At 41.9% G+C, this 27,647-nt stretch overlaps 2 protein-coding genes and 1 long non-coding RNA gene across 4 annotated transcripts; 1 reads left to right on the top strand and 2 right to left on the bottom strand.

The window, feature by feature from the left end:
* The first annotated feature begins 303 nt into the window (after positions 1-303).
* COQ10B (coenzyme Q10B) lies at positions 304-18,464 on the top strand. Of its 2 annotated transcripts, none has more exons than XM_018071692.3 (5): positions 304-411; positions 8,541-8,687; positions 10,444-10,636; positions 13,235-13,336; positions 15,924-18,464. In XM_018071692.3, exons 2-5 carry the CDS (start codon positions 8,566-8,568, stop codon positions 16,089-16,091), a joined length of 585 nt encoding a protein of 194 aa, XP_017927181.2. In that variant the 5' UTR covers positions 304-411; positions 8,541-8,565; the 3' UTR covers positions 16,092-18,464. The 2 variants fall into 2 exon arrangements, with proteins under 2 accessions (XP_017927181.2, XP_017927180.2); XM_018071691.3 differs by lacking the exon at positions 304-411 and adding an exon at positions 5,114-5,172.
* LOC108639488 lies at positions 8,035-16,339 on the bottom strand. The gene is made up of 4 exons (XR_001920542.3): positions 16,225-16,339; positions 10,410-10,580; positions 8,982-9,125; positions 8,035-8,643 (listed from the first exon to the last, which is right to left on the bottom strand). It is a non-coding gene; the product is annotated as an uncharacterized LOC108639488 (long non-coding RNA).
* HSPD1 (heat shock protein family D (Hsp60) member 1) lies at positions 17,356-27,425 on the bottom strand. The gene is made up of 11 exons (XM_018071686.2): positions 27,247-27,425; positions 24,218-24,470; positions 23,606-23,688; positions 22,817-22,912; positions 22,423-22,516; positions 21,878-22,046; positions 21,432-21,531; positions 20,010-20,255; positions 19,627-19,801; positions 18,847-19,025; positions 17,356-18,758 (listed from the first exon to the last, which is right to left on the bottom strand). Exons 1-11 carry the CDS (start codon positions 27,418-27,420, stop codon positions 18,606-18,608), a joined length of 1,722 nt encoding a protein of 573 aa, XP_017927175.1. The 5' UTR covers positions 27,421-27,425; the 3' UTR covers positions 17,356-18,605.
* Between the last annotated feature and the right edge of the window lie 222 nt (positions 27,426-27,647).

Below are 27,647 nucleotides of genomic sequence, written 5' to 3' on the forward strand. Positions count from 1 at the left end.
AAAGTGGCACTGCACAAAAATCCTGGAAAGTAGTCATTTCCTTTTACTTGGCACAGGCAAAGCCATTGATGGAGTTCATTTTAAGACTCTACAGTTCAATAAATTCATGGACAAACTCAACAGAGTCTGGAAGAGAGGAGGACAAACAATCAGAGGTTTATGACACATGACCCAGGTGGGAATGTAAACAAATGGTTTAACTGCCCTGACCTTACACCACTTCCACATTTCATTTACCAACTTTTTCCCAGTTTTGTGGATGTGATGTACACATATTTCAGCATCACTGTCTACCATGTACGTCATAACCGAGTGGGATTGATTCTGTCCTCCTGCAAAGCCCTTGGAACTCCCCCTCACAGTCAAATGTTGTGAATGAGCTCATTTGTTATTCTCTGAACTTTAGTACGAGTGAGTATCAACCTCAGTAAAACACCAAGGCGCAGCCTAAGGACAAAGTCCATGATTGCTTACTCATACAACACATCAGGGACATTTCATAACACAGTGACATACGTAAACTTAGAGTTTATTTACTATCATGCAGTTCTTCTGTACAACTGCTAAGTTCCTCATCTCAGAAGCCACTGCAACAAGCAAAGTTGAGTCAATTTGAAAACGTCTGGTAAGGTAAAATGTACAAAGTATTTGCAAAAATGGGTGATAAATGCATGATGGCAAAACTCATTGACTCCTCACCAATCACTCCCCTTAGGAAAGCTGGTAGGTCACATTTTGGCTTTTTGAGGGTTGTCATAAGGCAAATAATGCCAAGGTCATGTGTTTGTGTTAACATGTACATTTGATCAGCCAATTGATCTATAGATCTGTCTGCTTTCTATTGATTTGTTTGCAGAAGTTTGTTGAACAGTTCTGCTTGTAATATTTTACAGAACTACGTGTACTCAAATGTTCCTAAGAGCAACTGTCATTTGAAGGTGCAGAGGGGCTTCTGGGTCTTAAGAGTTACTAAACTCACATTCTGCATTTCTGGAAGGAAGCATTCGCACATACTCACAGGCTACAGAAGGAGATATTTCCTGAGCTGGCCAGGGACATGTGGGAGTGAGGTTGAGGCAGACATTAACTCCCTACTGCAAGAATTTAATGCATGTAACTATTTTAAGGAAACATCACATGCTCAGATTCACTATGAAGATCAATTTGCAGTAACTTTCTCTTGTTTCTTTGGCCTGACTTCCAACTCATGTTAAGCAGAACAGTTGCAATATTACATTACCTCTGTCGTTAAACAGAACTCAGCTCAGGGATGAGATCCCAAGGAACACTTTAAAGTAGTCATTTTGGAATGTGCCATAAAAGGGAAACAAAGAACAAACAGGAATTGTGCTGTGATGAAACAACGAGAAAACTGCTTTCTGCTTGTGTCTCTTCCCTGCTTTCCTGGCAAATTCTGTATGTTGCCCCAGGTTCTTTGTCTGCCTGTCAGAGCCCTGAATATGGACTTTTGTCTCCTGAACAACAACTCCATCCCACAGTTTCCACAGGATACTGACAGAGCTGTTACTTAGTGGTTTCCCAGTCCTACTTCTCCAGCCCAGGTTCCCATCCCTCTCCCCCACGTACACACATGTACACACACTTCATGGAGGTTCCTGAATGGATTTGAAACAGATTGGATTTCAGAGCCCATAAGCTTTGCAGATCTGGAATCATACCTAAATTACAGACCTGTGAGGTCCCACTTTACGTAAGATTCAAGTCCAACTTCATTGGCAGCTTAAGCTGCCACTGGCTGGCACTGCTGCTGAAGAAGTATCCAGACACTTTGCCTGTCCTTGATCGACCCCATCCATTGTGCCAGTAGAAGTTTCTGGCACTGGTTCACTGTAAGAAGCCAGGCTTCTGACTACACTCTCCTGCTGCTTCTTCCAAAACCAACTTTTTATTTGTATTCATTTTTTTCCCCACACACAACGCTATGAAGAATTGTACAATGAGCTGACATTATGCAGAAAAGCTACAAACCTGGTCTAAACTCTCAGTGCTTCATTTTATCCCAGGTCTGTGCTTAGCTTCAGATGCCAGAGACAGTTCACTGATGTTCATGTATCTGTTAAAGGCAGGGGCAAAAATTCTTAAACCAAAGTGAAGAAATACTCAACAGCAACAACTATGTTTCAACTCCACAGAAACTTAAAATATGAGAAAAGAAAAAAAAAAGCACAAAATAAAATCTCTTCTAGCCACATTTTTGCTTCTGATGTCAAGAAGGAATAAGGTAGAAAGGATCCTTTTTGTCACTAGAAAGCCAGCGAGTTGAAAAAACACACTTTGGATGACAAACTTTTGGGGGTTGCGTTCTGCAGCACAGGAGGTGTGTGTGTGACCTGGACACAAACCACCCCTGTTTTGTGTGTCACTGCTGGCAAGGATGAGCTGAGGAACAGAAATGAAAGAGGGGATGGGGTTGTTATCCACGCTCCCACAGAGCTGTGGGCACCCCTGGAAGGATTTTTTTGTACATTCTGTCTCTAGAGGAGCCAGGCTTCAAGCCCACAGAGCCCGTGTCACCGCTGGCACAGCACCCAGGGCTGGCAGGGGAGGGCAGCTGGGGAAGGGCCACACCAGCCCTCTGGAGAAGCCCAAGACATGACTTTCCTCCAGCAGCAACCCTCCCCCAGCCTGCCAGAGCTGAGCCCGGTGTCTGGGTGGGTTAGTGAGGATCACGTTCTTCCCTAGCAGTTGAATAAATACACACAGTACTATTTTGGAAGTGGGACAGAGTAAGAACAGAGCAGCTGGATTTCAAAACTGGTTGTGAGCAACTATCCACTGAGATTTCAACCTGTTTTGGATTTACAGGCCCACCAAAATCTTACAAAGGTCTAACAAGTCTAATCCTTTACATAACAGGTTTACAGCCAAATACTTCAATTATTACAAGTTCACTGCTGCTACATGAAATGTAAGAAAATTCACGTGATTTTACATTGTAGCTCCTGATTAAGCCACTTGAAATAGTAAATCTGCCCTTAATTCCTAGCTGCATCATTTGCAGACCATGTAACTAGCAACTTAATCATCACCCACGCTTGTAGATTGTCCTTAGCCTAAATGTATGATTGTGAGATATTTTGAGATCTTTCAAACGCAAGTATTATTAAAAACTACAATGGCTATAATTTTGCTTTGCTCTTTATCTCTTAAAGGAACATACTAAACCAGCTGCCCTTTTCAGTAATCTGTAGAAAGAGAGCTGAATAAATTGTGTAAAAATAACCTGCTTTTACACAGGGATGCACTTGCCTCATCTAGGATTGACTGTCTCTCTGCCCACTTAGACGTGTCCTTAAAATTCTTAATTGTTTTTTAATAGGATAAATCTCATAATCAGAGTTTAAACCTGACCTTTTCTCATGATGGTGATGTTACAAAAAATAGCACACAGAAAAAAAATTCTGTGTGACCATACTATACATCTCTTTCTGGTGTATCAGAAACATCTTGCATCCCTCTAAGTGTTAAGTGTTAATTTGAGACCCTCTTCCTGTCAAAGTTAGCAAATGCACATCTCTTTTCTAGCAATAGGTATCAGACAAGGTTTAATGACTGCAATCTTGAGCCTACAGGAGAAAATGAAACAGGCAAAAAAACCCTCAAAGTGCCTCAGACATCCATCATCTTGGACCTCTCAACACTTGACTCTTCGGTTATTCTGAAAGACATCAATCTCTCTAAGATGCAGTTCCTGATCCACAGAACAAGACAGAACAACGGGACAGAACACACTCCCATGGCAAACACAGACATCAGCAAATAAGAGCAGCTCTGATGGAAGTTGCAAAACACACAGATGAGTTTAGTAATAAGGACTGAAGGAGAAGGAGGGAGGCCAGGATTGGGGTTTTGTTTGTGTTTCTGGATTGGCTGCTTGTTTTCAGCCTGCACTGGAGAATGTGGGTTTTCACATGTTTCTGTTTTACATCAAGTTAATAGGAATATGCTACGGGACAGCTTATCTGAAGAACACCATGCCCTGAGGTGGTAAAGTGAAAGCTGCTCCAACTAGTTTCAGTCATCCAAATTGGCGGTGTTCTTGTTTAATGGTGAGTGGTTTTGCTAATGGCAAGGACACTGGGATAATTAAGGAGGGATAAAAAGGAGGACTTTTCTGAAGAGGTGGTTGTTGTGGGCTTACATAGTTGGAACTGTTATTTTTGTCCAGAAATTTTCTTGCTTTTCAATGCATTGACTAAATGGCTTTCATTGCTTTTAAAGTTCTTGTTGCATTTAATTGGGTGGTAAAGGGTTCTTCCCATAGCTGGAGAGACATTGATGACAATGTATCCGAGCTGGTTTTCTAGTGTGACACAACCCAGACACAGGTTCAAGTTCAGGGTGAGTAAACACTAAACTTAGTTCAAGATTCCCAGTCAGAGGGCTGCCAGTCCACCAGGTACTAAATTAAACAAAACAAACCAAACCAAACCAAACCCCAAACCACCCAAGCTATTTTATGGAAATAGATTTTGCAGACTTACCTTTAAACAACTTACATGTAATACATATTAAGTACAAAATACGGAATGTGTGATGAGTTATATTCAAACAGTAGTTCGTCAATCACACTGTAATTGTAAAGCAGGCTTTCGTTGAGGGAGGTTGCATTTGAAAGGCGAATTAAAAGAAAGTAGCGAGCTCTTTGCTTCAGCTCGTGTTAAAACGACTCTCTGTGATTACAGTCGGGTCTGTGGCCTCACTGATGAGTTTTAATGACGCTGGTGACCGTAACCCCGAGCCCGCACCGAGCAGGAGCGGGACGAGCTCCAGCTGAGGGGCCGCGGAGGGAGCTGTTTCGGCGGGGACCCCCGGCTAGGCGCTGTGCGGGACGGGGATGGGGACAGGATGACAGGACGGGGACAGGGACAGGGACGGGACAGGGCCGGGCCGGGGGGGCACTGAGGGGACTCCCCGCGCCCACAAGCCCAATTATGGCCGCGCGCGGGGCGCGCCGCCGCCGGGCGCCAATCCCACGGGCAGCGCCGCGGCCGCGCGCGCGCCGTCCCGTGACTGCGCGCCCCCGCCGGCAGGACCGGCCGGCCCCGCGCCGACAGGCGGGGACAGGCGGCGACAGACGCGACAACGGGCCGGGATGTCGCGGAGCGGAGCGGCGCTCACCAGGGCTCTGGCCGGAGGGGCCGGCGGCAGGTACGCGGGGCGCGGTGAGCGCGGGGGGGAGAGGGGCCGGATCCCCGGTAGGGAAGTCGCCCGTCCTTTGCCCGAGGCGGCTGCAGGGCTGCGAGCGCAGAGAAACTAAACGCTGAGTGAAACGCCCGGGTGGTTTTTGCTTCTCGTAAGGCAACATGTTCCTTCTCCCCTGAGCACGTGGAAGGCTGGCTGCAACAACTCGAGAAAAGGAACACGCTTTGGAGAAGAGTCAATCTTGTAACTGGAATTAAAAAGAGCAAACAGATGAGAGAGAGCGCGATTTGAAATGTTAGGAGAAGAAAAATGATTATAGCAGTGCTGCTGTGTTTCTTTGTCAAAGTCTGTCATACTCGTGAAAACTGTCAAAATTGGAATAGCTGTTGGTTCATGATGTCAAATTTCAAGCAATCATTTGGCATCATTGTTACTGTGCAGTGGTGTAATGTAACCTTGGGGCACACTTCTTACTGTGTATCCCTTGTGGTAGAATCTTAAGGATGTGTTTGCAGTATTAAATTAGTTCAGTCCTGGTAAACAAAAGCGCTGTTTTAAAAAGTCATTTATTTGAGTCTCGAGGGCAAAATCCAATTGCTGGGAAGGGTGTTTCGTATAAGGAAACACATTAAGTAACTAGCTGGACACTAAGTTTGACAATGTTTCTGATGTGAGCTGCGAAAGCCTTGGCAGCTGGTTTTAAGCAAGTGCGGGGTCAAACCCGGAGCTGTGTTATCTGTAGCCTTGAATCTGGAGTTGCTTTGGCTTTGCAGTTGTCACTGGTGTGCACGTTGTACCTGCTGCCAGCTCAGCAGAACCCTGGCTGTGCTGAGCAGCAGACTGCAAGGGGCCAGGGGTAAATAGTCTCTTCTGCTTATTCAGACTGAGATGCTAATGAGGATACTTGCTGGTACACTCATTTTTTGGGATGTGAACAGCTGTCAGCAAAAAATTTGCATGGGATCAACTCATGTCTCATAGATCATAAAATGGCCATCAGATATCACTAACCTGATGGAAGTATCAGCTGGGGTACAGTAAACACAATTGGCTCTCAGCACTAATGTCAGTCTTTACAGTGAGGGGTTGGAGATCCCTTTTTTTTCAAAAATACATTAACCTTTAGGCTTAGAAAACTGTGTAGCTATTAAGAAAAAAAAAAAAAACAACAAAAAACCACTGAATATAGATTATTTACGTGTGCATGTCATACACCAGAAATGCTTCTCTTTCAGGTCATGGAGGTCGGGTGGTACTGTCATCAGAGCCCAAATGCTTAGGGAGAAAGCAGCGAGTGGCAGGAGTGGATGAAGGCAGTGAGAGCAGTGTGAGGGGGGATGGTTCTGTTACTGGCAGAGGGCAAACACTGAGGTGGCAGGTGTGTCTGAATTCTAGCATGGACTTGGCTTTTCTTCTGTGGCCCGGGTCAGGTTCACAAAAACAGCCCATGGAAACCCACGCTTCTGGGATTTCTTGCAGAGATCTGCTTTCCTGAGCTGGGACCAAGCCCAGCACATTCTCACAGCGTCTGTTATTCTTCAGATAAAATCGGGAGAGGGATGGAGTCTCACCACGCTTGTTAGAATTGTAACCTCTTAACCCTGTCTGCCTCGAATGGCAAAATAATGGTGAAAAGGACATTGTCTTACAGCAGCCAAGGGATTGTTTGCAGGGGTTGTTTTTCAGCCTTGCAGCCGAAACAAGTTTAGATAAAACTGTATGAAACAACAGACTGGTACAGCCCTACAATAAAAACAGACCAAGAGATGAAACCTGGTGACCAGTTTGGACTGTGTGCTGTACATAGCCCCAGATAAAGTGATTTAAATCTGCTGTGCAGAATGAGGTCATGTCCATACATTTGAACACTTTCTGTGACTGGGGCTGAGGCAGCTACGATGCTACTGGCACCCTTCAACTTCCTGTCAAAGCAATTGTCAAAGCTTTTCCTTAAGTATTGTCCAGTCTGTGTGGAAACAAAACAGACTGTGACCACATCCCTTGAGATACAGTTGCAAACATCTGCAGAGTTGTTGTCTAAAGGCTTTTAAAGTGGACCTATCCTTTCTTAATTTTGACACAGTACTTCTGTCCCATCTTAAATAATTTCTTTCCAATTGCAGTGGTTACAATCTGTGTTTGTCACTCATCTTGCTTCATATCACAGTTGCATAGTTGGTTTTAAAAAAGTCTATACAGATTGTTTCTAACCATCTGCTAATGATGATTATTTTCCTCTAACTCAATACCAATTTATTATTTGCCTGCCTCCCAACACAGTGACCACATAAGCTGATGTGCTCAGTCATAGGTTACTACTATACTTCTTTAGAATTTTATGTTGATTTTTTTAAAGAACATGCTCAGTTTAATTGTTCAAAATTGGTAACTAATTTGCTAGACTACTTCAATGGTTGGGAAAAAAAATGTATCTAATGCATCTATCTGTTCACTGTGTTTAAAAACCCACCAAACCAACCAAACAGACCCCTAAAGAAGCCTAATGCTAAGTAGGGAAGTTTGGTTCCATTTCTGATTATGTGAATCCTCATGTAGAGTCCTGACTGTTTAATTAAAGAACAGTAAAAGACCTGGGTTACTCTTTAGCTTATGTTTGTAGAGTCATTGAGGACAAAGAGTAGCATTTTTAATTTCCTGATGCCAAAAATCACAACTTTTGAGGCAGCATTTTACATTTTGATCTACTTGATCTCAGCAAAATCAGTAATTTAGCAGAACTGTTAATCACAATGAATATTTTTTAGATTTTAGTGTAGATGTTCACAAACAGAGAACACTGAGGTACAATCTTAAGGTTATTAGTCCTTTTACAGGTAATTAAGCTTTATTTATGAAAACACTGTGTCCAAGGTTTTGATTATATTTTCTGAAGGAAATTTGGAAAGCTGGGTAACAATGCACCTTCCGAATGGACTTTCAAAATTAAACTGTCCTTTTAAGAGAAGGATGGCACCAGAGTTCAACTTTGTATCTCCAAGTGAAATCTTCTCTACTTTGTGTATTCCAAAAGGGATAAGTATTGCAAACCTTGATTTTGCTATCAGGAAAACCTGTTCTGCAAATTAAGTGCATATGAGACTTGTACATGAACTCAGGCTGCCATGTGTTCAAGTGTTTAATGAGGGCCTCTGTGTTTCACTCTGCCAGTTACTTTTGTCATGACTGGGGGCTGTTTTTAGTTTCTCTTAAGGAAAAGAAATGTTTGACAGTTTGTGTACTGTTATGAGCCTTTGCTTTTCCATCTGACAGACATTTTCTGGAATGTTATACAACAGGTTGTTTGTCCCACTTGAATGTGCTGTTACTTATTTTGCTGATATGAAACACATCTAAAAGCATTTTCACTGTTTCAGGCACTTGGCTTCTTGTGGTGTTCTGATGACCAGAACTTCTCCTTTGCAAGTACCTGTAACGAGCCAGACTTTTTCAAGGAATTTCTTCAACATTGCTGCACCACTAGTAAATAAAAGAAAAGAATATTCTGAAAGAAGAATTATAGGGTTTGTATAAAACTGTGGAAAGAGACTTTAAATGCTTATTGCTTTTACATTTGCTGTAATTAATCTGAAACACTAGAAGTTCAAAAGGAGTTAAAACCCCCCATCCCTACAGACACATGCCCCTATGACATTGCCCAATTGGAATGTAAAAAGGAGTTCTGATTTTCAGAATTTGTAAAGGTAGGATTTACCAGTCTGAAACTGAGTATAAAAAAAGTAGAAACCCAAAAGCCATGGCCCACAGAAAGAAAGAGCAGAAATAACTGTTCTGTTCCATGACAAAACAAAACCAACCTTGAAAGGGAGTAATACACTTATAATTTCATCTGGTAAAACATGAATAAACCAAGAAGTGTGAAAACTCTGTTTCATTCTGTCCCAAATCCATGCTAATGTTTGCTCATAGGTTATATTGTAGTTCTCAAGATTTTCTTCTTCCTTTAAAAGAAGAAAATTGTGTGATGAAGAAACTAAGACACATAGAAAAAGATTTTGAAATCCAGTTTGCCATAGTGCTAGTGGGAAAATTCCAGTTCGTTTAATGATGCTGGGATCTGCCCCCAGTCTCTGGCCCACAATAGCATGAATTACTTTTTTATTAGCATAATTTTCTGTCCATACTTAACATTCCTTTATGTGATAGTTCTCGAACTGCAACATATCTGCATAGTCACTAAAAAAAGGCCTTTGTCCAAGAGTACTCACTGCTGAGTACTGTTGAACATATGCTTCATTTTAAAGAATTGAAGCCCATGTTTAATCCCATCTGTTCCTGAGTCAGAAGTAAAAGTTAAAAACCATTGCTAATAATATTTTGCCACGTTACAGTAGAATCAACTGAAATGTTGCTATTATGTGTTTCATCTGATTTCAATATCCTGCCTGAGCAGGGGGGTTGGACGAGTTCCAGAGGTCCCTTCCAACCTCAGCCATTCTGTGATGCTGGAAGGTTTTTCCATTGTATGTATTTTTTAATTAAGCTTTTTAATTTGGGCTGATGTGAGGAATGCAGTGTTCCTCAGTTGAAACCATATTAAATATAGTACTTGAGTTTTGATACACCTTGTCTTGGTAGCCATGCAGTGTGGATTTTTTTAACGTGGAAAGTCTAAGGTCGACCTCAACGAAGACACAGCTGTGCTGAAAAAAAATGTTTCATTTGAAATGTATGCACATTTACATGACACTTAAGAGAGAGTCATATTCACTAACTTCTTTAGAATTTTATGTTGATTTTTTTTTAAAGAACATGTTCAGTTTAATTGTTCAAATTGGTAACTAATTTGCTAGACCACTTTGGTGGTTGAAAAAAACCCCGTACCTAATGCATCTATCTGTTCACTGTGTTTAAAAACCCACCAAACCAACCAAACAGACCCCCAAAGAAGCCTAATGCTAAGTAGGGAAGTTTGGTTCCATTTCTGATTATGTGAATCCTGATGTAGAGTCCTGATTGTTTAATTAGAGAAAGAACAGTAAAAGACCTGGGTTATTCTTTAGCTTATGTTCATTAACTTTACTGCTGGATGGTGTGTTGTATTTTGCTTCTTCATGTAAAGACTATCACCAGTTTACTACTTTCTTTTCCTCTTAATTAGCAAAGCTGCATTTTTAATCTCCAGAACCACTGGTAGTTTTCAGGTGACTGCATGTTCACCTTCCAGCTGCCCACACCATTTATACCATCTTTGACACTTCAATACTGAATTAAAGTTAAAATACCTTGTAACTGTAACATTCCTATTTCTGTTTCCAGGTATTCTATGCAAGAAATGTATGAAGTTGTTGCTGTTGTGGAGAATTACAAACTGTTTGTTCCTTGGTGTAAAAAGTCAGACATACTCTCGAAGCGCTCTGGGTACTGCAAAGCACAGCTGGAAATAGGATTCCCTCCTGTAGTAGAGAACTACACATCAGTTGTTACCCTAGTGAGACCACATTTAGTTAAGGTAACTGGTTTTTTTTTTTCCTCTCCTAACTTTCCTTAACATTTGTTCTTGAAATTTGAATATTCCAGGAACATCCTGTTTCGAAACAAAATTGATGCTGGAAGTTCTTTCTGTGGCTCAAAACTTGTGTTGCTCTTCTTTAAGGATTTTAGATAAACTGGGGGAGAATTTCAATGTGCTTTTAAAACATATCCCACCACATGGGGGAGAAAGAGGAATCACTTTTTAACTTGCCTTTGCTGGAGAAGATGGCAGCCATTAATGAAGACATAACACTTCTGATTTGTATTTTGTTATAATTTTGTCCAAGACTCTCTAAATACAAAGTTAGTACTTACTTTAAAGTTATCTTTGACAACACTAGCTTCTGATGCCTTAGCAAAGTTGCTATTTGTCATTACTTTTCTTCTCACAATTTTAACTAATTAATATGAAAAACCTTAAACGTAAGTGTAGGATCTGCTGAAGAGCTTGTTATTCAATATATTGATGAGAAAATGGAAGAGTGGATTTAAAGTCAATTTTTTTACAATTAATTTGTTCAGAAGAGGAACAGTTGTATTTCTCCTTTCAGCTTTTCAGTAATTAAGAGAAAAGTAGAAAAGTGTCAAGGCACAAATTTTAAATGATGTCTGGATCTTCTAAGTATTTGCTGCCTTATATGTTCAAACCTCTTTTAGTAAAGAATGGCTCAGAACAGATTCCTTACAGCAAAACTGCCTCTCCCTTCGTGTGGCAGATCCTGAATGTTTTGGAGTAATCAGTGGAAATTACAACAATTGGTTGCTGTTCAAGATAATTGTTTGAATACTGTTATTTCTAGGCTTCCTAATAAGAGACACTTAACTGAAAACGAGTTTCTGAAGTACAGGAAAGATGTAAATTGGAAAAGGAATATGCAAAGTGCTTTTACTTAATGCACTTACTGATTCTGGAAGGAAAAAAAGATATTTTTTTCCCTTTATTTAGAAAGTTGAGTAGCTACAATGGGGAAATGTGTGTTTCACATGCTGAGAGCTTTCCTCTTCTACTCTTCCCTGACAAGACAGGCTTTTTTCTTTCACACAGCTATCAGACTGGCTTACCAACTCTTTTTCCCCTCTTAATTCACTCAAAAGAGGTGTTCCTGTCTCAGGAAAAAAACCTATAAAACTAGAGAGGTAAACCATTTCTTCAGATTTTCTCCTCCTGGACTCATTGGCCTTTTCTCTGCCTGCAATTACTGTTCCTAGAGATTTACATTATGTTCATATGACTGTAGGACATTTCTAGAGAAGCCACTGTGTGCTTGGATTATTTCACTCTCCTCTGAGGTAACTCTGGGCAAAGGCACCTTGCATGTGGTGACAAAATGGGGATTTTTTTGATGTTGTTGCTTAAGGCAGCAGTGCTCGAACAATTGAATAATCACACTGGTAACAGCAGTCTTTGCTGAGGGGGAAAGCATGGGGTGAGTTTGCTACTCATAAGATTGGGAGCAGAGGGGACACAGTGGCAGTTTCCCCATTCTTCCTGCCATTTTGGCAGCAGTAGGGAAGTAAACCCAGCTCATTGTGTCTAATCTTCCCTCTACTCCCTTCTTTCTGTTGTAGAAGTGGCAAGGCCCTGCATCATCTCATTCCTGGAAAGAAAAACATAGGTATTTTTGTGCTGCTGATTAGTCTTTGAGATGACTCACCTTACCACAGCTTTCCAACCCAAGCAACACCTATTCCTCGTGGGTAGTCTTACTGGAGCAGAGCTGCTTGTGGCAACAATAAGAACTTGTAACAAAAGAAAAAAAAAGATTAAAAAAAAAAGCTACAGAAATTTTCTCTCCAAATTCTAGCCTAGTTGAGGTTATGTATTTGGATGATTTTGAAGAATAGGTCTTTCAATCTTTTTCTTATATAAATATAGCCACACAGAATTAGCTCTATGTGCCAAAAGCAAAATGAGTGAAAATAAAGACCCTATTGCCACGAAAATTATGACGCCAACTAATGGCAATATTTTACTGTTTTAAAGGACTGTTTGCAAGCCCTCCTAAAGCACTAGCCAAATAGGGCTTGCCTGGAACCAAAAGGCAGAGTATAAGCTGATCATGAGCTGGATTGTATGGTCTACTGACTTTGTGGCAGCTCTTGGTCCACAACAGGATCTTGTGACAGAGGATCTTCAGAGTTTGTCTTCAAACACATTTGTCTTGGGGCTAACCATTCCTATGGCCAAAGCTACCAGTCCATATATCAGTATCTAAAACATTCTATACATGTGATAAAGTATATCTACCTAAATCCCCAGTAAATATCCATATCCTTTGCTTAAAGCAGTGTTGTTCGAAATCCTGGTACATAACTAGCATGATGTTCCATGTATCATGCCACAGATCTGTTTCATGATGCTCAACACAAAAATTTTCCCTCTCTCTTAAAAGGGATTCAGTTATTTTGCCATAAATGACACATATGGGACCTTATGCTGGCTGTGCTGCAAGAACAGTTTCAACTTTGCTGTGGCCATCACTGCCTAAGAAATGCAAATGCAAACTTCAGTAATACCAGCTTGTCACGTTTGTAAAAGCCTAACTGCAGCTTGACTTTTCAAATTTTCTTTTAGGCATCGTGCACAGATGGAAAACTATTTAATCACTTGGAAACAGTGTGGCGTTTGAGCCCAGGTATCCCTGGATATCCAAGGACATGTACATTGGATTTTTCAGTAAGTATCGTAATTAAGGAGCACTGCCTTAATTAGAAACACTGTCTTCAACTGTGTGGGGTTTTTTTTAAATGCCTGGTACTTTTTGTTAAACACAAATACACAGAAAACAAGTTAGTTTTAGTCAATACTATCCAAAACTTGACCACACAGAAACCACTACAGTGTCCTTTAGAGACAGGAATCTTCTGTGAGGTGTCCAGGTATCAGAAAACAGTCTGAGGATGGGCACCTCTCACCACACAGTTCTAAACATGCTGAAGTTTTCAGACAGTCAAATACAGAGGAAGAAATGCTAAACATAGTTTGCCGTTTCCTTTAATTTTTCTACAGCCTAAGTTGGGAGAGCACCTACTTTCTGGTACCATCTGTCCTGTTGGGCCTGCAGTTTGGTCGATTTGATTTCCTGGCTTTCAGTTTTACTCTGTCATGTATTTTAAGTCTTACTTTTTCCTTTTGGCATAATAGATTTTTCCTGTCTAATCTTTCTAATCTGTGATGGGATATCACTGCAGCCCAAACTATTGCTCTTTAAATCCAGTACCTGATTGAGCCTGATTTTACTCCCAGACAAGTTGTTTTCCACTCCAGTTATTGCTTTTCAACGTCTCTTTAGTCTGTCATCACATTTTTTTCTTGCATTTTATAGCATAAAGTGTAGGAGCTGCATTGAGCACATAATGAAGCTGGGGATCACAACAGGCTGCAAAAGTGCACAGAGATGGGTTAATCCTGCTGCCATCTACTGGAATATTCTACTTTGAAAATTATCTTCAGTAAATAGGAAAAAGCTTTTGGGGTATTTTGAAACTAGCACATTAACCTCTTTGGGTTAAAAACTTTCAGCTTACTGCTGTATTTCACTTCTTACGGTTCAAGAATAAAAATTAATCTAGTGGCACTCAAAAAAATACATTTCTCATAGGATTTGTTCATGATGTTTGCACATTATTTGCTCTTGATATTTGAATTTCTCCAGGGAAATAAGTGTCAGTTCCTACTACTAACCAGTACATAAGCTAGCTTTTAACCCAAATCCTAAATCCCAAGCCATAAAAATCCAAGTTGAGAAAACTTGAATTAAACAACTATTTAAACCTATAATCTAAACACAGACTCTGTGAGGAAACACACAACCCACCCCCACACCAAAGCCACGTTTTTGACATTTCAGGTCACCTAAAGGGAGTAAAAACTGCACTTGATATGGACATTTTCTGTGTCTTGGGGGAACACTGTGGACACATCTTACTGCTCACCCCTTTTTGAGGCAGCAGCAGCCAGTGCAGCCAGCTGAGCTGGGGCTGCCTCCCTAGGGCCTTAACCCTTGCTGGTCCTGCCTCTGGGCACACGGAGACAAGAATGATAAGCATTTCACAACAAACTCCTCAAAACACGCCGTGCAATTACAGATATTCGAGAGAAAACTTTGATTTCAAGAACACTCGTTTGCTTTAGGAAATGTTACCTGAGTTTTGGGTTATGCCAGTTCCCAGAAGCTGCTGTATCCTGTTTTGCCAGCCTGATTCCAGGAGACAAACATATCCAGCAGGGAACTTCCCTAGTTTGGTTTCAGCTCTGAAATGATTTGGTGCATAGACTGAAACACAACACCACTCTTACCATCTGCAAACTTCCTAAGTGTATGTATATAAATGCACCACACCTCAAGATTTACGAAATTCCAGAGCATGATGCCAGACTCATTATCCCTGCTCTGCAGAACTCTGCATGCCTTGAATGGTAAGTCTCTGACTTACAAAATACACATTAATTTTACTGTTGCTTGAGGTCAAGAAAATGTAAACGAAGCTACACTTGGTTTTTGGGCCAAGTCATTTAGTTACTTCTGTTCTACAGCTTTGTAGTTAATGTGCATTGCTCATAAGGAATTTGGGAGAAGCTGTATTTGCTCCATTTGGCATTGAATCTGCTGATTTCTCAGAGATAACACAAATACTTCAATCTCAATCCATTCCATTGCCTGCCTATGTCAGGTTGGGAGTGGGAGCTGTTCAGGTGGGAGATACAAAACAAACCAAATCTGTAGTTTTAGTTAGTAAACTGCTTGTTTGAACATACCAGAACTACTGCCACCAATAAGGACTGATTTAAAATATTGGTATTTAATAAGTAACTATTTCAAGCTGCTTTTAAGTCTCTTGGGTGTGTTCCAGCTTACCTGTAAGTCTGCTGTCTTGTCATGCAGGATTTTTCTTCAGACAACTTTTAGTCCCCCAAGTGAATCCTGTGCACAAAGTTATTGTTTGTCAGTAGTTTTTCATTATCCCAAATCTGTTTTGTAATACATTATTTATTAAAGACAGCTTAGGTAAATGATTACTTCAGAGAGCTGAATGATAGGATTCTTCTAATTCAAAAGCCCAGGGGAACAGTCCTGAGACCAAGGAACACAGCTTTTCTTCACAGACACACTCACCTTTACCTCAGAACAACCTGTTCTTTCTCCCACAACTCACTTGAAAACTTCACTGGAGATTCTTTAATAGAGTTGTCTATTTGTAACAGCATTTTATCACAACAGCAGATAACAGGAAAAATAATTATTCTCTATTGTCTTAAACAGGTTTCCTTTGAATTTCGTTCACTTCTACACTCAAAACTTGCTACACTGTTTTTTGATGAAGTGGTAAAGCAGATGGTTGCTGCCTTTGAAAGAAGAGCATCCAAACTCCATGGCCCAGAAACCAGCATACCTCGGGAGCTGATGCTCCATGAAGTTCATCAGACGTAAAGGGACAACTGTAACCACCTCAGTTATAACCTTGTTTGTACACTTCATTTGTTCTAAGTGCCATGCTCCACCTTTGGGGCATCTATTTCTTATCTGGGCTGTGTGTTAAGATTTTATACTGTACCAAACACACCTGCTCAGCCAGACCTGTATAGAAAGTTCAAAAGCTGCAATCAAGAGCAACTTAAAGCCTTATCAGTAACAGACAACCGGCAGCTCCCGTAACCCAACATATCTCAGGCTGCCGTTAACGTGCCACACGGCTCCTGTAATCACGGTCCAAGTTCTGCCTTATCCAAGCTCATGATTTTTCTTCTAGCACTGTAACATATTAACTCAAGTTTAAGTTATTAGTAGTGTGACTGTAATTTAACAGCATCAACTCAGCCAGCCCTGGCCAAGCCAAGGGGAACCGACATTCTGGCTTCACAGAGAATGGAACACTTTGCCAGGCACTGAGTGGTGGGTGCTTTCAATCCAGGTGAATGGCAAAGGTGAGTCAGGAATCTCTGGCTGCTTCTGAACTGACCAGCAAGTGCTATAGAGCACCCTCAACTGTCAGAAACCAAATGCAGGGGATACACATAAGGAGTACTGTAATCTGAGTGCAGCAGTCTCAGCTACAGCCAGGGGTTCCCAGTGGATCTGTCTGGGCTCCAGACACCGATCACTTTGTAGGACATTTGGCAGGCTGAGCTTGCCCCCCCCTACTCCTGCACCCTTAAACTTGCACTTCAGTTAGTTACTCATCTAATGCAAACAGTTCCCACACTGTAAAACAAGGAAGTGTTACCTCTTTGAGAGCAAGGGACCACAGTACTGTCCTCCCTGGAAGAAGGGAACAAGATGTCCTCTGCTCCCTGCAGCCAAGCACACCCACAGCCAGCTGTCATTAAAAAGCATACAAGAGCACTAAAACCCTTAGTTCTTAGGGGTTTTTCATTACTACACTACCATTTTATTATCAGCCCATTACGATAGCACCACCTGTCCTGATTAAATCCACATTCAGTACTTCTGTCCCTGGCATAATTATTCTTTCCAGTCTCTGAAGAAACACAGGTGAATAGGTTTGAATAGATTTTAAATCCTCACTGTGTGCTGCCTTGCATTACCCAATTTCCTTGCTGAAATTAGGTGAAGCTCTAGGTGAAGTGCTGAAGCTGCTCCTTTCTCCAAAGTGTCTGTAACCCACGTGGTTACTACAGGACAGCACGTTATGTAACATAGGAAGGTATGTTTCAGAATAAAGACAGCCCTCAAATAGTTTCAGATCGTTTACTTTTCCAGAAAGAGGAGTTGGCATGTCACATGTCCCCTCTGTGAAGGACAGTTATTAAGGGCAGGAAGCTGAGGAAAGTGACAGCTGGATTGAGGTCAGTTTTACAGCACTGAGAAATTGTACAGCAATTTCGTTTGTTGAGGCAATCAGAGATGAGCATACAGAAGTTTGGGAACACCATTGTCCTGCAGTTTGGAAGGCAGACGACTTTACACATCACTGGTATTAGCTTTGTCAGGTCAAAGAACCCAGTAAGTGGCAAAGCAACATTTCTAATGGTAAAACAGCATCTAGTGCAAAATAACTAAATTCTGCAACCCATTACCAGAAAGGAAGACAAGACTGGAAGGCTCAAAGTGAGGAGGTAACCATATATTACACCTGATCAAAGGAACTGTTTAAACCCTCCCCAAACCCTTTCTTAGGCAAGACTTACCTGTTTGATACCCTCAGGGCACTTCCCTTCCTCCGAACTGTGAAAGGTGCACTGGGCCTGTTCAAGCACATGAAACAACCAGCATAGACAGGGCAAAATAAAGCCAGTGCACGTGCCTTGTTTTCAGAGCATTGTTTAATATTTCAAAGAACTGTAGTGCAGTTCAGCTTAGGTATTTCTTACCAAAATTAAAGTCACTTGCATTTCTCAGAAACATTCTAGACAAAGGAATGTTTCTCAGTGTGAAATGCCCTGTCATTTTTTCAAGCATTAAGTGTCTATTTCTAGTAAATCCTAGAGGCAGGCTGTCCAGGCTCTCCCATAACTATGGCAGATGAAAAAGGTGATACATTTTTGTAACTTTTGAGCAGTTTATTACATAAAGGTCACATAACTCTATTTGCCTACTTTGTACACAATTGTCTAGTCTCACGCACAGTGGCTTCCAAGTTCTTCCTAGTACTGGCAAGCACCAAGAAATTCTGTAATAGAATATCAAGTGCCTTAATTAAGTTCAAATCAGGACCTTGGTAGATGGATCTTGCACCCAGTTATCAGGAATGTACAAATGTCTTTATTCAAAAAATACAAAATAAATTATCTGTAGGCATGGACAATGACTGTAAACAATTACACGTGTGTTAAATGAAATCCAGTAACTGATGGTTACAGTGATTTTTCAACACCAGCCTCACTTCAGTCACTATCCACCCTCTGACACTGATAGCTCAAGTTTTTAAAGTCAGAACTGTCAGTCTTCAACAGCACAGCTCATGATGCATCCCTACCCCAGGAATTAGAACATGCCACCTCCCATTCCTCCGCCCATGCCACCCATTCCTCCCATTGCCGGCTCCTTCTCTTCTTTGGGAACCTCAGTCACCACTGCTTCTGCTGTTGATAGGAGAGACGCGACACCGGCGGCGTCCATCAGAGCAGTTCTCACCACCTAAAACAGGGGAGAAATAACTTAATGCCTGCTGGCTGTCACAGGAGCCGGGAGGAGAAGAAGCTGAGAATTAAGACCTTTAGGTTACCTTTGTTGGGTCTATGATTCCTTTTTCTACCATATTTACAAAGTCCCCAAGCATTGCATCATAGCCAACTTCTGACGGGCTCTGCAGGATTTTCTCAACTATCAATGATCCTTCGACACCAGCATTCTTTGCAATAGTCATTGCTGGGATTTTCAGTGTTCTCTTGATTATGTCAATCCCTGCAAGAAAAAGGGTGGTCAGAGCTATGTTTTGCATACACTGCTCCCACTGCCAAGGCCTGCCTGCACGAGCTGCTGGAGATCAATACAGAGAACACTCTGAGCAAAAACATAATCTATTTGTATCAGTTCCAGGAGGAAAGGTTCTCTGCTACTTGACATTTGTCAACAAATGAAACCTTTGCAGGATATTCACACAAATTTTAGTTTTACTACATTTTGAAGAAGTCAGGAGTACTCTTTATGTGCAACATGGCACAAAGCCTTTTTCCATTTGATTGGTCACACAATCTCTTAAGCATTATTAGATTTTTCATCTCTCTGCAATGGCTGGGAACAGTCAGCTCTTTAACCATTTGCCACTCTCTGCAGGGGGCACTGCTGCTTTAGTGTTACTGGGTCTTTCACAGTCAAGTCAGGCACTCAGTGAAACCTCCCTCCCCCTGAAAAGCAGAGACCACCATACCAAGGGGGCGTGAGGTTCCTGAGATCAAGTAACTAAAAACTCACTGGAAGCAACCTGCATTTCATCTGAGCAAGCCTCAAGTCAGGACAAAGGCTACTCGCAACACTTCCACACACATTCCAGTAACTTCCTCACCAATTTTCTGATCCTCGTTGGCTGGGGTTAAGGCATCCAACGCTGGAATGCAGCGGAGCAGCGCGCAGCCCCCTCCCGGGACGATGCCCTCCTCCACGGCAGCGCGGGTCGCGTTCAGGGCGTCAGTGACTCTGTCCTTCTTCTCGTTCACTTCGACGTCGCTCGTGCCGCCCACCTACAAGCAGCAAGGCACACGTCAAGGTCCACACGAGGAGCCTGGGTGGGAGAGCACTGCTGGCTAAACACTGCTGCCCCCAAACTAAACAACCAAGAGCACTGACAACTGCCAAAAAAGCCAATCCAGCCTCTCCCGTGCTGGCAGCCTTCTGTACCTCAGCAGTCAAGAAACCTAAACACGGTTTTAGTTCATTATCTCTTCGTACCTTCAATACTGCTACTCCATCAGAGAGTTTGGCCAATCGCTCATTGAGCTTCTCCTTTTCATATTCACTGGTGGTGACCTCAAGCTGCTCGATAATTTCTTGAATGCGCTTTTCAATCTGAGCCTTTTCACCCTTCCCCTTCAGAAGCATCGTGTCATCTTTGGTCACAATGACCTCTCCCACTTTACCGAAGTCGTGAGGCTGAATATCTTCCACATTTAGGCTCAAACCCTCTTCTCCAAACACCTGAAAGAAATTATGTGAAAAGCTGGAATTCACAGGTTCTCCATACATCAATATTTTACAACACATACAGCTAATGGTGCAAAATAATCACACTACTGCAGTTGAACAACACTCTTCCCTTCTCCTTAAAGGAGTCCAGGCACGCAAGTACCTCACAAACTGACTCTCATGGAATGGAAAATGAGCAGCTTCTCACTCGCACCTGACTCGTGTAGCTCACTGATTCACAGTGCCTGGGAAGTAAAGCAGTGTTACACAGTCCTCACAGAATATCCTGAGTTGGAAGGGCCCCACAAGGATCACCCAAGTCCAACTCCTGGCCCTGAACAGGACAAACCCACAAATTACACCATTACAGAGCACTGTCCAAACACTTCTTGAACTGTGGTGCTGTGACCACATCTCTGGGAGCCTGTTCCAGTGCCCAACCACCCTCTGGGTGAAGAACCTCTTCCTAATATCCAACCCAAACCTCCCCTGACACAGTTTCATGGCGTTTCCTCAGGTCCTGTCACCGGTCACCTCAGTGTATTTTGAGAAGTTAAAAATATTGGCACTTCACAGACTTTAAAACAGTTTGCTGGCTTGTTACTTTGTGCTGCAGTTAGCTTAAACGTGAAGTTTTATTTCAATAGCCTCCTTTGCATCCCAGTATCATGCCATGATTTTGAAGTATGTGTAACAAAAAGGCACATAAAGGGACATTAATCAGTGCACCAAGTATATGCAAAGTTTAGAGTTAAGAAAACCATTCAGTCAATTCTACACATTTTCAGTTATTATATTTGCCACATTTGAGTTCAGGCAATTGTGAGACAATCAGTCTTATAAGGCAGCAAGAAAGCTTTGCTATATTTCTAAGATACTGTCTTGGAGTTCCTCCTTCCCTTTAACAGTCTAAATCCTGCAAGGAAATCACGTGTGACTTCAGTCAGTTACAAGGATGTACTGCTCATGGTTGGCCAGGGCTGTATTACACAGCAATTTTCAGTGTCTACATTTTAAAAAAACAGGAAGATTCTAATATCAGAGTTACTGTTACATTTTTGAAAGACAGAACAGAGCCTGCAGCCCATAAAATACAAGCCAAGGACCTAAAAATACACATTAATTTTCCTCCTTAAATATCATTAACATTTCTTAGAGCAAAAACCTACTTAAAACATCATTACTTACAGCACCACCGGTAGCAATTGCCATATCCTTAAGCTGGTTTTTCCTGTTGTCACCAAAACCTGGTGCTTTTACAGCAACAACCTGAAGGCCAACCTTCAGCCTGAAGAGAAAAATTCAGAGAGCAACATTCCAAATGTGTTCAGAAAACGAGTCTAATTACTAAATCCAATTATTTCAGTACAGCTCTACCAATCAAGCAAACAAGACACCTTCATGAACTGAGCTGATTTTGCCCAAAATAGTAGTTAAGACACAACTGAGTTTCTGTCTGAGTTGACACAAAGTATGGTGATGTCCAAAGCTGCTGTTTCTTTGGCACAGACAAGAGAACAAACAGCACTACACCACAGAAATATTAAACACGTTCTCTTGTATGTACTCCTTTAAAAGGATGGAAATAAGAAAAAAACCAGTATTTGTCTAAAAGGATGGATTTTAAGTCTCACCTGTTCAAGACTAGAGTGCTGAGAGCTTCTCCATCAACATCTTCAGCAATAATGACTAAAGGTTTCCTGTTAGCATTGGCGATTTCAAGAGCTGGAACTATGGACTGTACACTAGAAATTTTCTTTTCACTGATTAAAACATAAGCATCCTGGAATTCACATTTCTGCCCTGCAGAAACAGCACACATTATCTAAACAATTCCATTACAAAAACACCAAGCCTTCCTTTAACTTCAACAGCTATGTTGGAGCAACAGCTGCACTTTTTAAACTGCATTAAAAAATGAGACAAATTCTTTTCTCCGAGACCCCACTTTCAGTCCTGCATTGTTCTTGCAGGTCCAGCCTGATGTTGATCATTCTCTTTGTGCAGAGAGGAAAGCGAACCCCCAAAACTCCAAGCTTTTACCAAGTTAAAATTTCCTGATGGGAAAGGACCCCCTGCCCTATTTTCTGTGGCACAAGCATAAGGGACTGTAAAGTATAATTATAATTATTTACAAGAGCCACTGTAAAGTATATGACATGGGTTATTGGTAACTCACCTTTGGTTGTATTAATAAAATATGGAGAGATGTAGCCTCTGTCAAATTTCATACCCTCAATGATTTCCAATTCATCATTTAGAGTTTTTCCATCCTGTTTAGATGCAAGAAAGTCCACATTAAAAGATCCCTTCTTTGTTACCAAAAGCACAAGTATAACTTTAGCATACTATGCACAACAGAAGGACAGCCTCTGAACCACACACCAGTTTTCATGTGCTTCCTTTCCAAATAGAAGGAACGATGTTCAAACCCTGATCTAAGGGAGATGGGGAGGAATTATAGTGGGAGACCATGTGAGCAGCAGCAGCTACATTCCATGAGACAAAACACAGCCCTAACTGGAGAAAAGACAGTCACCTTGCACTTAGTCTGCATGTTGGTCAGTTCTTACCTTGACAGTGATCACACCCTTTCTTCCAACTTTCTTCATTGCATCAGAGATTATATTGCCAATTTCCTGATCTCCATTTGCTGATATCGTGGCAACCTGAAACAGCAAAGCATTTCATCTCATTTCACAACACAAGGAATTTGTTTCCCACTATAAGGAAAACCAGGATAACCATTTTCAATTAACATGTGACAAGACATGGCAGCTAACTGTAGCACACCCACCCCAGGACCCAAGATCTCTGTTGGAAGGGCTCACAGCTCTTGGAGAGCTCCAGCACAGGGCCAGATTCCCTGCACTGGACTCACACACAGACCACCTGAATCTGCAGCCAGAGGGAGGTACAACCCACAGAGACCAACACACCTGGTGCCCAAAACCCAGCTGGGCACCCACCTTGACCTGAGTGATCTGCCACATCCTCCAAACTCTGCCTTCACCTCCCATCCACAAACACAGCTTTGCTCTCATCAATTCCTCCCAAGTACACAAATTTATGTTTTCAGGCCCCACTTAGGAATGAAACTTGAAGGTGAAAAAAACAACCTAATTCTGAAGCAACTTCTAGCAGTGTAATTGAAGGCAGAATACTGGACATGTTAAAATAGGAACAAGAAAGCATAACCATGAAGATCACTCATCAAAACATAACTTCAACCCTGATGTTTAAAGAAAAATGCCCAGGTGTCACATGCACACAACCCAACTCCACTAAACCTAACTGCCCAAAACTTTTTTCTGAACAGCTGTGTAAACTTGGGTTATGTTTTATTGTGTTTTTTTTCTAACCTGTGCAATTTCTTCTGGAGTTGTAACAGGTTTAGACAGCTTCTTCAGTTCACCTATGATAGCATCGACTGCAAGCATCACCCCTAAACATGAAGAAAATACTTGTGAGTGAACAAAACAAGGTATACAGCACAGAAAAAAACCAAACCACCCACCCACCTACCTCACTGAACAGGTTTCATTACAAAAAAAAAGTCCACACTGCAAAAATGCATCAAGTTTGCATGTCCAAAACCCAATAGTTCTAGTTCTATGTTGCCTTTTGTGTATCTGGTGACCTTTTCTGGAATTGGTGCGAGATATTTTGTTATGACTGAAATTTGTCACAAATTGCCTTCCACGGCAGCAGTAAATGCAGAAATAGGAGTTTACCTATGACAAGTAAGTTAACTGCATATAAAATAATAAAAAAATGACTAGAAAAATGAAGAATTGTTCAAAGTCAAAAAGGTAATAGAAACAAGTATGTTCTCTAAGCATCACTTTTCATATAAAGGCTCTTCATATACGTGGCCCTCTTCAAAAAGAAGGCAACTTATTCATAAAGTCAAATTCAGGATATGAAAAATAGATGACTGTGATTAAACATTAAAAACAAGGGAAAAAAATTACCCCTCCTAATTTCTACTGGGTTAGCTCCTTTGCTGATCTTCTCAAAGCCTTCCTTGGCAATAGCACGTGCGAGTACCGTGGCAGTAGTGGTACCATCTCCTGCTTCTTCATTCGTGTTGTTGGCAACATCTTGAACTAACTTGGCTCCAATATTTTTGTATTTGTCTTTCAAGTCAATTGCCTTTGCTACTGTCACGCCATCTTTTGTCACTTTGGGGCTTCCCCAGCTTTGTTCAATAATAACTGTTCTTCCCTAGGGTGACAAAGAACAAATATTAAACCAAAGCCAACCCACAGCACGTTACTCTTAAGAGCTCAGGTGAAGATGAAGATCCTTTTGAACAGCCACAGCTGAACACCTTGCACAGAGCTTTCAGCTGGGACTTTTCAGCAAACACTACCAAGGTTCTCCAGAACTGGAAAAACGGCTCCAAGGTTTCATGCTTTCATAGAATGAGGCTGCATTCCTAAGCCACAATGCTTAATACCACAGTCTGCAACTAAAGACAGACTGGCCTTACAGACAAAAATAACTGAAGAGATTCCCTCTAACACTAATATTTTACCCGAAAATTAAATATACAGCAACACAAAGAACTAAACCTGCAAAATTTCTATTAAACCACAATAAAAAGTCTTTGTGATTGAGAAAAGCAATACAAGGATCAATTTGCTGCATGTGCTAGAAAGAAAAAAAAGTAGAGACTTGGAAACCTCACTGGTGACTACCAAAGAAAATTGAGAATACCTAACAAATTTGTCTTAATGTGTTACATTAATTTCTCAAACACTGCAAGTTACCAAGCCTTTCTTCTCTTAGCCCACATTCAGATACAGCTGAAAAGCTGGACTATTGTACCCAACATACACGGACACAGTTAACAGGGGAAACTGTGAACCACCCAGGGAATGCAGGGCAAATGCACCTGCACAAGAAGACTGCTTGTTCCCAGATGAATTCAATAGCTTGAACAGCTGCCCCAAACAATCACGTTCCAGTTTTAGCTGGAGGGAGCAGAAACACAAGGAGCCTCCTCTGCTCCACCGCTGCCCTGAAACTCCTGAGCTATCCTGACAGCTGGAGCTGTTGGAAGAGGGAAGGGAGAGCACCCAGCTCTGCTGCTCCCAGTGGACCCTGCACAAGTGCTCTCACCCCGCACAAGTGCTCTCACCCTGTCTGTCAGGTCCAGCTCAGGGCTGACCACTCTGGCTCCTGCCATGGCTGCTCGAGCCCCAGTGTGGCTCCAGCTCCACCCGGAGCTGGGATCACGTGCCAAGCCAGCCCAGGACTCCCCTGCAGCGCCTACTGTGCTCCTGCACAGAGCCCAGCACATCTGCCTCAGCCACTGAGCTGACTCGGGCTGCCTGCCAGACACGGGCTGCTCCCCAAGTACAGCCACCCCTCGGAGCTACAGAGGAAAGGTTACGCCTCAGTTACTCAGGCTGAACTTGGGGAACAGCTTACGTAAATTTACCTCTGTGACATAAAAAAGCTATGCCAAATAATTCATACCCTGGCTGCTTACCACTGTTTTATTCGACTTGCACTTTCAAATCTAAAAGTGGTTCAAGAATAAGAAAACTCTTCTCTGGTGGATCCTGCTACTAGGAAGTTCTTCACGCAGTCTCTCTAGTTTTGCCTAATTTTATTCTATATTTTGCTACAAACCAAATATTTGGTTTGCAGCTTTGAGAGGAATGGCACAACAAAACCTATTTCTCTCCAATCACGTGAAAGGACAAAATTTATGTTCCTGAAGCAGGGAACACCATCAGTAAACACACGTGCACTTGGAATACTCCTGCATGTTGAGAAGCTGAGCTCTCACATAAACTGGTTCTGTTGAACACTTTGGAGCATTATCAAAAGACTGTGTGAGACCACAAACCACATTCCTTAAAATGCAGAACAGTACCTAAAGGAAGTCTCCTCACCAGATTGATATTTATTAAAAACACTAAAAGCACAGTCAGGCATTGCTGTACAATCCCCAGATTTCTACAAATACATAGAGAACAGCAGAAAAAGTGAGAACACTGGAACAAAAACCCATAAGGTTACACAAAGTTGCATCAGCAGCTGCCCTTAAGCCAATGCACTCACAAAGTAGCAGAATCAAAAAAAACAGAAGTTGAATTAACTAACCACACTTAAACTTCGTTTGTTTAGGGAAAACAGACACAGCTTGCTGACATCACGTTCCTTAACCTCCATCTGCTCAGCTTATGGCATTTTTGCCTTTGAATAAACCTAACAGAACACTAAAAACATACAGAAAATACATGAATTACGTTACAGAGACCAAGCAGCCTTGAGAAGAACTACCATGCACATGTATTACATGGAACAGACATTCACACGAGCCCAAAGAAAATCAGTGTCTCTTCCTTAAAAACAAAGCTCATTTCAAGCTTTACTGCACATTGCATGACTATGCAGGATACCAGAGCCAGTTTTTCAAGAGACCTAGAACTCACAGGACAGAATATAGTGTAACATGAAGGAATGCCACCGCCACGGCATTTCACTGAAGCTGGTAACATTTACCAGCCAACTGAACGCTCAACACTACACTATGGATGTGTACTCGGCACTAAAAAAACCCCCTGATTAACAACTGTAATTTGTAAAAACAACCCATCTGCCCCCAAGAAACAGAAAACCCCACATGCTGATTAACCCACCCCACAACACAGACAGTTACATTATCTACTGCGTTGTTACAAGCTATCAACTGAGGTAGTAACACATTATGCACATCACCGTAACCTTCAAACCACTACACCGCACCTTTCACAGTAATCGAAGTGATTTTAATTTGTTACCATGAAAAGCACGTGCACTATTGTGAGGCTTCAGGTGACAAACATGGGAATTCAGCTGCCTGCAGCTTTCGGCAGCCTGTCCATACCCCTCACCCTTTGCACTGCGGTTCTGCAGATGCAATCATGCAGCTCCACTTAGGGAAAGCTAACAAACTTTTATGCTATGGTGCTTTCAACCAGGTCAGTGTTAAGTCTCCGATTACCTTTGGCCCCATGGTGACAGCTACAGCGTCTGCTAGAAGATCTACTCCTTGTAGCATCAGAGCTCTGGCGTCTGCTCCGAACTTCACATCTTTTGCATAGGCTCGTGTTAGGTGGGGGGCGAGTGCTCTGGACACTGGTCTGATCTGACCGAGTACTGTAGATAAACGGAGCATGTCTGAAAAATTAAAACAAATGCAGAGAAAAAAAAATCAGCAGGATGGCTTCTCACAGCTGCTTCTACAGTAAAAGAAGGGAAACGGATTTAGGAAGTAAAGCCAGTGATCCTGATGAGCCTTCAGTTTTTCGGCTGGCTGGAACCGAGACACAGAAGCAGCTGCAGCGAACAGGGCTTCGATCCCCGCTCCCCACGGCGAGGTTCGCGCTGCAGCAGCTCCCCCGT

This window comes from Manacus vitellinus, unplaced genomic scaffold (genome assembly GCF_001715985.3).
Source record: "Manacus vitellinus isolate BGI_N305 unplaced genomic scaffold, ASM171598v3 scaffold_20_pilon, whole genome shotgun sequence".
In the NCBI taxonomy this organism is placed as follows: Eukaryota; Metazoa; Chordata; class Aves; order Passeriformes; family Pipridae; genus Manacus; species Manacus vitellinus.